Source organism: Onychostoma macrolepis, chromosome 23 (assembly GCF_012432095.1).
Source record: "Onychostoma macrolepis isolate SWU-2019 chromosome 23, ASM1243209v1, whole genome shotgun sequence".
Taxonomy (NCBI): domain Eukaryota; kingdom Metazoa; phylum Chordata; class Actinopteri; order Cypriniformes; family Cyprinidae; genus Onychostoma; species Onychostoma macrolepis.
The window spans coordinates 6,228,233-6,239,362 of NC_081177.1; the positions used below are offsets into that span (position 1 = coordinate 6,228,233).

Here is an 11,130-nt window from a genome sequence, read left to right on the forward strand (position 1 = left end):
CTTGGCACTCATAACATCAGGGTCAAGAGTTCAACATACCAGGGAATGCAAAAACTTATTTTTTCTTTTCTCTTCTTTTTTTTAACGAAAGCATCTCTCAAATAAAAAAAATTCTAGTGCTGTTGCTGCTCAGCCAGTAAAATTCATAGACCACAGTTACAGTAGCAGTTGCATAATAAAGACAAGATTAATAAAGACAGTGATGACAAAGAACCAACACCAGTTTGGAGGAAATTGCTCATGCATGTGTCTACATTGAGGAAGTTGCCTTTTAGGATTTCGGATCAGAACAAAGTGCACGTTTAGTTGAATTCCCCTTTTCTGCTGTCACTTTGTCATTCCTCATCTCCTCCCTGCAGCCTTCCTCACTCTAAACACTGTAAAGATCCACGCTCCATATATGGCCGTTTACACAAACAACGTTCATCTGAGATGATATGTAAAGAGCGCATATGGCTGCGTACGACAGAATTCGAAGGTCAGAGAAGTGCTTGCAGGGATGAAGAGCGAGAAGTAGGTCAAGCGTATAACCGTGAGCCATAGCACACAGCTCATACCATCAGTGAGAAGCTCGCAGAGAGACCGAGAGAGACTGAAGATGAGTCAAACCCCAGAGAGACGAGGCCGGGGTGGGAACGAGGGAGCAAGTGACAGACAGACAGAGTGAATGAATGTGTGTGTAATGTCCACAGCGCCCTCTACAGAGCATTTTACACAGTGTTTATTAACCCTATGAAGACCTGGGGCCTGTTTCATAAGGTCATTAGTCTGACTTATTGTCAGCTGATATGGTTTCAAATGAAATTGTCACATTTACTCATCCTCCATTTGCTTTTTTCTTCTGTTGAACACAAAAGAAGACACTTTGAAGAATGTTGGTAGCCAAACAGTTGACGGTAGCCATTGACTTCAATAGTATGGAAATCAATACTATGGAAGTCAATGGGAACCAGAAACTGCAACGGAAAGAAAGAAACAAATGCACCAAATGCATGTTTTTGCTCAGTTTAGTCGATTTCAAGGAAAAATAAAATACTACAAAAGTGTAGAATCTGGCACCCATCATAATCTAACAGTTTCAAATCTAAATGTTTGTTAGTGCCATCCATGTCATCCAGTTCACCTCTCAATTGTGTTCTTTGTGGTTGTTTAGGTGCCTACTGTCTTTCCGTTCTGGATTACGACAACGTCAAAGGTCTAAATGTCAAACATTACAAGATCAGGAAGCTGGACAGCGGGGGATTTTACATCACGTCGCGCACACAGTTCAGTACTTTACAGCAGCTGGTCAACCACTACCGCCGTGAGTCACTTTCTCATAGACACCTGCTCCTTTCTGAATGTCTGTGAGGGAAGTGATACAGACTGGTATTTCTGGAAGTGGGAACTTGAGTTGTTGCAAAATAAAAAGACAGTTAGAACTATAAATGAATAAAAAAATTGCATAAAGCAATTAGATAATGATTCATCCTTTGCTTCTTATGTTGCCCTAAAAGTAGTGTTAATAGGCCCTAAAACCCTACTAAGAGAAAGATGTAAGATGAAATAATTTTGTTTACCACACTTCAGTTATTTATAAGTTATGAATATTATTATTTTGTATTAATATATTATTGCTTACTATCAATAATAATAATAATAATAATAATAATAATAATTGTGTAGATTACATTATTATTGTTGTTGTTGTTGTTTATTGAAAATAATACAACAATAATTATAATACATTTAAGTATGTTATTATGTTTATTGTTAATTTCAAAATAAATTATATTATCATTATTACTTAAAATAATAATAATGATATTTATAAGCATTTTTATTAGTGCTGTCAAATGATTAATCGTGATTAATCGCATCCAAAATAAACGTTTTTTGTTTACATAATATATGTGTGTATACTGTGTATATTTATTATGTATGTATAAATACACACATATGCATGTGTATATATTTCAGAAAAATTTTATATATATATATTACACATAATAAATATACACAGTACACACACATATATTATGTAAAAAAAAAAAAAAATTCTATTTTGGATGCGATTTTAATCGTTTGACCACACAAATTTGTATTAATTAATTTGTTGATGTGGTTGATTAAATTGTTTATTTATTAAGTTAGAATAAGTTATAAAGTATAAGTATTACATAGTAAGTTGTACAAGAATTTACTTATTTTTTATTCTATTTTAATTTATTATTTATTTTAAATTATTTAATAATATATTAAATATTAATATTCATTTATTAAGGTATACTAAATATTAACATATTTTATTATTATTAAAAATAATACGTTATATTTATTTATTATTTTTAATGAAAAATAATTTGACTAGTAATAATGATACATTTAATTTAGTTAAATTCCCATTTTTAATTTGAATTCTGCAACAAAAGCATCTTTGTGCATTAATATAAAATCAGAATGAGCCAGAGCTACCCATTTTCTAAAAAAAAAAAATGAAAGAATGTGACAATGCAACATTTTTAACAGGAACAAAAATAAAACATAAACACACTCCTTTCTGTCTGTGTCTGTCACAGAGCACGCAGACGGCCTGTGTCACTGTCTGACTGACGTGTGTCCCGTGCTGAAGCCTCAGACTCAGGGCCTGGCACGGGACGCCTGGGAGATCCCACGCGACTCTCTGAGACTGGACGTCAAACTGGGCCAGGGCTGCTTCGGAGAGGTCTGGATGGGTAAGACTTCTTCTTTCAACTTCCCTCTATCAAAAACCAAAGCTTTGTGAGTTAATTAAGAAGTTCACCAGCACAAAATGCCACAGCTGTGTGATGCAAGCAAAGTGTTCACAGTGTCGTTTTCTCCCATCAGGCACTTGGAACGGCACGACACGCGTGGCCATCAAGACCCTGAAGCCTGGCACTATGTCTCCTGAGGCCTTCCTGCAGGAAGCACAGGTGATGAAGAAACTCCGGCACGAGAAGCTGGTGCAGCTTTACGCTGTCGTCTCGGAGGAGCCCATTTACATCGTCACTGAGTACATGGGACAAGGTCAGTACAGAGATCCAGTGAACTATATTGGGCTAAAAATGGCTGTAATATGTGTAAATAGAGCATAAAATCTGGATGTTAGCAGCTTTGTGGTGAGGTCTGCCAGTAAAATGTGAATGGAGATGTGACTCTGTGATTTCTGCTTTCACAGGAAGTCTGCTGGATTTCCTTAAGGGTGACATGGGGAAAATGCTGCGGTTGCCTCAGCTTGTGGATATGGCTTCTCAGGTACTTTCACACTAACATTATATGATAGGATATCTAGTAATGAAATCGCGAAGAAAAATAAACTTAAAAGAGTTTTGATACTTAAATAAAAAGTAATATAACTGGAAATTATTGATCATTACTGATCAAAAGTTTGGGTGCGGTAAGATTTTTTCAAATGTTTTGAAAGACATCTTATGCTCACCAAGGTTGCATTTATTTGATAAAAAAAAATACAGTACAAAAACAGTAATATTATGAAAAATTATTGCAATTTAAAATAACTGTTTGATGAATTGAAAGTTCAAAAGATCTGCGTCCTTTCTGAATATAAGTATTCAATAATATTATATTATATTACATTATGGAACTGAACACATTATCATGACTCCAAAACTGACTAAAAATGCTGAAGAAAAAGTTAAAAAATTAATGAAAAGTAATAAAATAATAATTACAAATTTTATATTTGTGTCTATATATATATATATATATATATATATATATATATATATATATATATATATATATATATATATATATATATATATATATATATATATATATATATATATATATATATATATATATAAATTTCTAACTCAAGACTGACTAAAATAGCCACAAATCAATTTTAGTTTTAATTTTTGATATACAATCTTACAACCCACTGTATTAAACATGAATATGCCACTACATAACAATAGCAATGACCCTAGGCTGCTCTGAAACATATAAATTTGCAATAAATAAATAGATAAACGAAATGTAGTTCCTGTAGCTCAAACTGTACAGCACAGCGCCAATGCCAAGGTTATTATCTTGAAAGCAATGTAAGTCACTTTGGATAAAAGTTTCTGCCAAATTCATAAATGTAAATGTAATGAAATTAAACACTCAGAGTAAAAAAAAATCTAAATAAAAAACTATATAACCCTGTATTGAAGGAGGAACTATATTTAGAGACTTGAATACTGTAGAGCGCATCACTAAAAATAGCATTGTGGTGGCAGTTTTTGCATGGCCAAGTTCCGCTGTCATTGTCTTCATAACGTATATGAATCTGTTTCTATTCTGTGGATACTCTGGAGGGCGGCACCGAGCCCGGCGGTGTTATAATTTATGTGTTGTCCTCAGATCGCCTCTGGAATGGCGTACGTGGAAAGAATGAACTATGTGCACAGGGACCTCAGGGCTGCCAACATCCTGGTGAGTGATAACCTGGTGTGTAAAGTGGCTGACTTCGGCCTCGCTCGACTCATAGAGGACAACGAATACACGGCCAGACAGGGTGAGACTCCAGACTCCTCCATGTTCTTCACATCTTCAGTTGTTTCCTGAGGCCGTAAAGTCTCTGTCTCATTTTCAAGACTTAATGCTGTTGCCTTTTCTGCGCTTCGACCTTAATTGGATCAGTTTAATCATGATGACAGGCCTCTCTTAAATCATTATTACAACAGGAGCCAAGTTTCCCATCAAGTGGACTGCGCCAGAGGCGGCGCTTTACGGCCGCTTCACCATCAAATCTGACGTGTGGTCGTTTGGGGTCTTACTGACGGAGCTGACGACCAAAGGCAGGGTGCCTTATCCAGGTACTACTGCTCTACAGTCAAATATTAATCAACAAGAGTCACCGGCTCACCTTATTCAAATCGGCTTTTTCATTATAAATTATCTCAAACATTTATATATATAAAAATATATATGTGTAATTACATATTGAAAAAAGCGTTACATATTTTTTGAAAATGTAATTAATTTAAAAGTATAAATTATTCTATGCATTATTTTAAACTATTTATTTATTTATTTTCATTTTTTCACATTGAGTCCAGTGCAGGGTTCTTCAAAATCTTGAATATTTTAAATATTAATCATTTAAATTATTCTATAAATTATTATTTATTATGTCACCTAAAATGTAATAAAATAAAAGTATAAATGATTAAGCAATAATGATAATATTTACATACATATATGTGTGTGTGTATCCTAAAAAAACTTTTGTTTAATTATTTTTAACAATAATAATAATAATAATAATGAATTCATGTATTCCATTTTTATTATTGTTCTTTCAAAAAGATGGAATAAATAAATTATTATAAAAATAGTTTTTGAGGATTGGTTTTTGACAAAGGTCATAATGTAATCATTTTGTGAAATAATAATAAAAATAAAAATATATATATATATATGTATATGTGTGTGTGTATATATGTATATGTATATGTGTGTGTGTGTGTGTATATATGTATGTATATGTGTGTGTGTATATATGTATGTATATGTATGTGTGTGTGTGTATATATATATGTATGTATGTGTGTATATATGTATGTATATGTGTATATATACAGTGGCGCCTGCAGGTGTACGGCTGTACGCACTGTGCGTACCATGAGCGCTCAGACTGTCCTGAGATTTGCCCCGCAAACATTTCAGCAGTAAATTATAGGACCGTGTGTCTCGTATTTCTGTCGACTCAACCAGCCATGCCATTAATAATGAATGTATCAGTCTTTTGCATGCTAAAGTCAATTTCTGCTTATAAACATTGCGTCAAATAGAAAGAGAAAATCGTGCTACACGCACGTTCATGACATCGGGTTAGACTACAACAATTAATTTGTAGCCTATTTTACAAATGGGAATACAACGAATTCATGACAATGTTTTACATTCAAGCTACTCGTAAAATTTATAGTGAAAAGTTCTTTAAAATCTTCTGGAATGCAATGAAGTAATTTTTAAAGCTGTTTTGCTGCATGGATTAAAATAGGCTAATAAATAATTCACATATAAGACACCTTGCAGAAAATCCTTTACATTTTAAGGAATTCAGAGCAGAGCAACATAAAAATCAGAAAAAACATAATCGGGCCTGTTTTAGGCTTTTCCTTATTTTTGTATTTTAGGCGGTGATGAAAAATGACTCGCCATCTCCTCATTGGACGTGCCTTTAGAGAGAAATGCGTCTTTACGGATTACATAATGAAAGAGTTTTTGTTTTCGATTTGAATGATTTCGTTTTAAAGTAGTAATTTACAGCTTTCTATAGAGATATTTATCATATTTGTGACTCAATTCGTTGAGTTTCGGTTCATCATTGTGAAGCGCTCCTATTCAAGACGAGACGGCAAGCGCATCTGTTTTCCTATTTATTAACGTTTTGTTGATATTGTGAATGCACACAAATAAAAGTAGACCCTTTACAGTTCCGAATGATGTATTACTTTTACCTTTATAAGCAAAAATTACGGCATATTTTAAGTTGTGTCCACTATCAAGAAAAAAATGCGTGACCGCTCTGGCGCCTCCATGTCCTGCAAAGTGCGCTTCAGCTTCCTCTCTTCACACAAACGATTAGATATGCACCTTAGCGCACATTTATATAGTTCAAACATTTAAACTAACATTGATATGCTTTATATCTATAGATTTTATTTTAGGCAAGTCGTGATGATTTGAGAAGGTTAAATTAATCAAACATAGGCTATGATCAGCTCACTGTCTGCCGCTGGCCACTTGGTCGTTACTTAAAAACAACAAAAAAAAAAAAACAACAACTTACATTTAACGAACAAAAAGTGCTCCAAACGTTTTTATAAATCAGCTTTATAAAAAACAAAGCGAAATATAATCACTTTACCATTACATACGACATACATACATATATATAATGTATATATATATATATATATATATATATATATATATATATATATATATATATATATATATATATGTATGTATGTGTGTGTGTGTGTGTGTGTGTATATATATATATGTGTATATATGTATGTGTGTGTGTGTATGTATATATTATCCAGTTTTTTTTTATCTCTTAAAAATTTTATTCTTTTAAACTTACTAAACAATTACATTCAAATAATTTTCCCTTAGAATTATTCACACTAAATCCAACACATTGAGTTTAAACATTTTTGTTTATAAAAAATAATATTTTTTTTCCACTGGCCATAATGTAATAATTTGTTTAAAAATATAAGTTATTATTATTATTTCCAAATTATTCACATTGAGTCCAATGCAGGGTTTTCATCTCCCAAAAAATGTATACTTTTAAACTTAAAAGAAATGACATTCAACGCAGTGAGTTTTTATTATTATTATTATTATATTTAAAATTCATATTTAAAAGAACATTTTAAAATGTTTTTGAGGGTCTGTTTATGACAATATAACACATAATATTGTCATATTAAATGACATTTTAAAGAGCCCTCTTCGCAAAGGGCACATGACAACATTTCTGGTTGTTCCTCCCTGCTGACAACCCACATCCTCTGCCTGGTTAAAATGTGCCTGCACCACAATCTGACACCTGACCCACATCCACCCTGTTTGACTTGTCTCCTCCGCTCAGGTATGGTGAACCGGGAGGTGCTGGACCAGGTGGAGCGTGGTTACAGGATGCCCTGTCCCGCCGAGTGCCCCGAATCCCTGCACGAGCTGATGCTGACCTGCTGGCGCAAGGAGCCCGAAGAGCGGCCCACCTTTGAATACCTCCAGGGCTTTCTGGAAGACTACTTCACCTCCACTGAACCACAGTACCAGCCAGGCGAGAACCTCTAGAGATGCAGATCCAGTCAAGAGTGAGAGCAGCGAAAAGGATATCATTTCCCTGACCGGGAAAACGAACGCGGGATGTTTGTGACATAACCCAAACAAAACTGATCCACATGGGACAACAACATTGCATCCAGCTAAATCAGCCCATTTAAAGCAACTTATTGGGTTTTCACATGGTCTCAGTGTTACAGCATTATAATCGCATGTTTTTCCACTTTCATCGCAGATGAGCTGCAAACAGCAAGACAAGATGCATCTTTTCTGCAAAGAAATTCAATAACAAATTGCTTCTTCAGCCGCCGTTTCTGCTGATAATTGTTGCAAGGCTTTATTTCCGAAGCTCTGCGGATTGATCCCTAGCTGTTTTCTTGACCTCGATGTACCACCACTTCTCTCCTAAACCCTTTTAGCGGATGCTCCAGATCTGTCATTCATCCTCCTCCCACAATCCCTCACTTCTATCCCCGAACAAACCCCTAAAGCGTCAGCTCCATCAGCTCTGGTGTTCGTCGTGAACCCTGCGACCCGTTCACAAGCTCAGATGGACAAGGTTAGATGCGTCAGCGCATGTTGGGAGACATCTGTGACTGCAGCTCTCTCGTGACGAACGGACGTTCCCGTTAATGTCTTCCAATAGATATCCAGGGTCTGTATCTGAACATGGTATTTTATGCTTTTTAATGGTAGAAATGAGCTTTCGTCCCACTATGTTTGTTGGTTTCTTTTGTATCAACCTGGATAAACTGGAATAAGAACGTGATTGGTTGAACACTGGTCACATGATTGGAATTCGTTCTGAATTCTGAAATGATGTAAATGAAACATTCTTCCTTTTGATATGGACTCAAATAGAGAATCGTTCAGAATGTGGTTTCATTTGATACAGTTATTCTACTCTTCTAGTATTCAAAACAACTACTGATATATATAGCATTGTTTTTGTTTAAAGCAGAAATGACTGTATAGTCCTACTTTGTGTGCCAATACAAAGGAAAAAAATGAATTTTGTACTGTTTTATTATGTATCAAATGTATTTTTATTAATGTTGTTTTTGTAACAAAGAGGATGAGCAGGCTTTGTAACTAGAATTTAAAGGAATAGTTCACTGGAAAAAAAAAAAGAAAGTTGTCATTTTCTAACCCTCGTGTCATGTAAAACGCAAACGGAGATGTTTAGATGAATGTTCATGCTGCTCTTTTCCATAAACAGTACTTTTACATTTATTGCATGAGGAAAAACGTCCTCTAAATGTTTCTTTTTGTATCCCATGGCAAAAATAACAGCGTAAAAGTTTGGAATGACATAAGGGTGAGTAAATTATGACAATTTAAATTTTTACACTGCAAAAAAAAATTTTTTTCCTTAGTATTTTTGCCTTGTTTTCCCATTACTAATATCTTAACATTCATACATCAAGCGAAATGATATAAGATAGTTGTTTTCTGAAATTAAGTGACTCTGTTTAAAACAAGAAAAATATCTGGCAACTTGTTTAGCCTTATAATTAAGTATTTTTCTCACCCAGATATTTTTTCTCGTTTTAAGCCTAAACTCACTTAATTTTGATCTTTTTTTTTTTTTTCAGAAAACAAAACTTTTTATCATGAGTATTTTGCTTCTCAAGTTGATTTAAGGATGTTGAAATATTTGTACTGGAAAACAAGACAAAAACACTGAGGAAGAAAATCTACTTTTGTAGTGTCTGTGAACTATTGCTTTTATCACTCATGAATATTGTTCAAGAGATGTTTGAACTGACTCCTCAAAGCTCCTTAAATGCTTGAATTTGAAACGTTTTATCTTTTGGGCTTTTTGAAACAAATTCTGACACATGCCATCAAAGTCGCCAATATGTTATATGCAAAATAGCCATTGTTATATATAATTGTGGATAATGACCTCAATCCCATCACTACTGCTTTCCCATAAGATCCACAGAAAGCCATGAACCTTGTCTGTGAGGTGTTAGTGATGGTTTGAGATACCCGAATAAATAATATAATCACTGCTGAGACAATGTAGAATGAAATAGATTAGAGTTGTAGGGATGTTTGTGCTGATACGATGATGGTTGCATTTATGGTAAGGGTTTGGAAATGTCCCGATGAGTTGTTTAGAATGGCATGCAGCTGTAATCGCAGTACTTTAGCTGGTAGATGTGTGACGCCTGTCGAAATATTCTGTAAATACTTTCGTATGTAAATATTCTTTTCATATTTATTCATATTGCCTCAGTTTTATGTTCAGCAGAGCTTTGCTTGTTTCTCCCCGTAAGATCAATGTTATAGGTAGATGTTTGGTCCTGCGCGAAGCCGATCGCAAAAATATCCTAGTTGCGTTCTGCAAATCTGGTTTTCCTACAGCAACTGAATGCATAGAGAAGCAGCCAATCACAAAACGGGAAGGATTCACAGATTCAAGTCACTTTCTTTATTTTTATTTACAGTAAGAAGCTCACCTTTAAGAGTCATTTCTTGAGGTGTGACTTTGGCACTAAAGTTTTATTATTACTTTTTAACTGTTTTAACTTGCAATACATCTGCTGTTGATTTTGACAGGTAGTTACTGCAAAGTAAACTGCACTGTATGCATCGCTCTGATCGTAATGTGACTTACGGAGGATATTTGACGATGGATGGACGAATGGCGTGTTCTGCTGGTTCGTGCTGAAGAACTGGAAAAATAAAATTATGACAAGTAAAACGAGTCAAATCTACAAGTAACCACAATATTAGTGCATCCCAATCTAATGTATTCAAACTATGCAGTTGTTTTCTTTGAGTTGCGTGTCTGTATTTTAACTGCAGTTGCTTTCAGTCAGATTCCAGGTACTTGCTCCCAGTGTACAGTTCTGCGATGACTGGTTTCAAAATATGAAATAACACTGAAATGAGATTTGTACTTTAAAAATTTATGACATGGTGTTATCTTTTTTTTTTTTTTTTAAGTGCAATAAACTATGTTTCTAAAGCTTGGATTTAAGCGCATGAGTGTTTTTATTTCGCAACTTGTTTTAAAGGAATAGTTCACTCAGAAATTAAAATTTTCTGAAGATTTAGGCCTCGGGTCATCCAAGATGTAGATGAGTGTTTCTTCATCAGATTTGGAGAAATGTAGCATTTCATCACTTGCTCACGAATGGATGCTCTGCAGTGAATGGGTGCCATCAGAATGAGAGTCCAAACAGCTGATAAAAACATCACAATAATCCACAAGTAATCCACAGACTCCAGTACATTAATTCAAATTCTGTGAAGCAAAATAACTTTTTGTTGGCAAGAAACAAATCCATCATTAAG

General features: G+C 34.3%; 1 protein-coding gene across 2 annotated transcripts in view; it reads left to right on the top strand.

Annotated features, from left to right (window-relative positions):
• src (v-src avian sarcoma (Schmidt-Ruppin A-2) viral oncogene homolog) overlaps positions 1–10,801 on the top strand; it is a 58,706-nt gene extending 47,905 nt beyond the window's left edge. For both annotated transcript variants that reach the window (XM_058762455.1, XM_058762456.1), the window contains 7 exons: positions 1,154–1,303; positions 2,559–2,714; positions 2,848–3,027; positions 3,179–3,255; positions 4,372–4,525; positions 4,695–4,826; positions 7,625–10,801. In XM_058762455.1, coding sequence (XP_058618438.1) covers positions 1,154–1,303; positions 2,559–2,714; positions 2,848–3,027; positions 3,179–3,255; positions 4,372–4,525; positions 4,695–4,826; positions 7,625–7,833 — 1,058 coding nt within the window. In that variant the 3' untranslated portion in view covers positions 7,834–10,801. The remainder of the gene's footprint in view (positions 1–1,153; positions 1,304–2,558; positions 2,715–2,847; positions 3,028–3,178; positions 3,256–4,371; positions 4,526–4,694; positions 4,827–7,624) is intronic.
• The last annotated feature ends 329 nt before the right edge of the window (positions 10,802–11,130 follow it).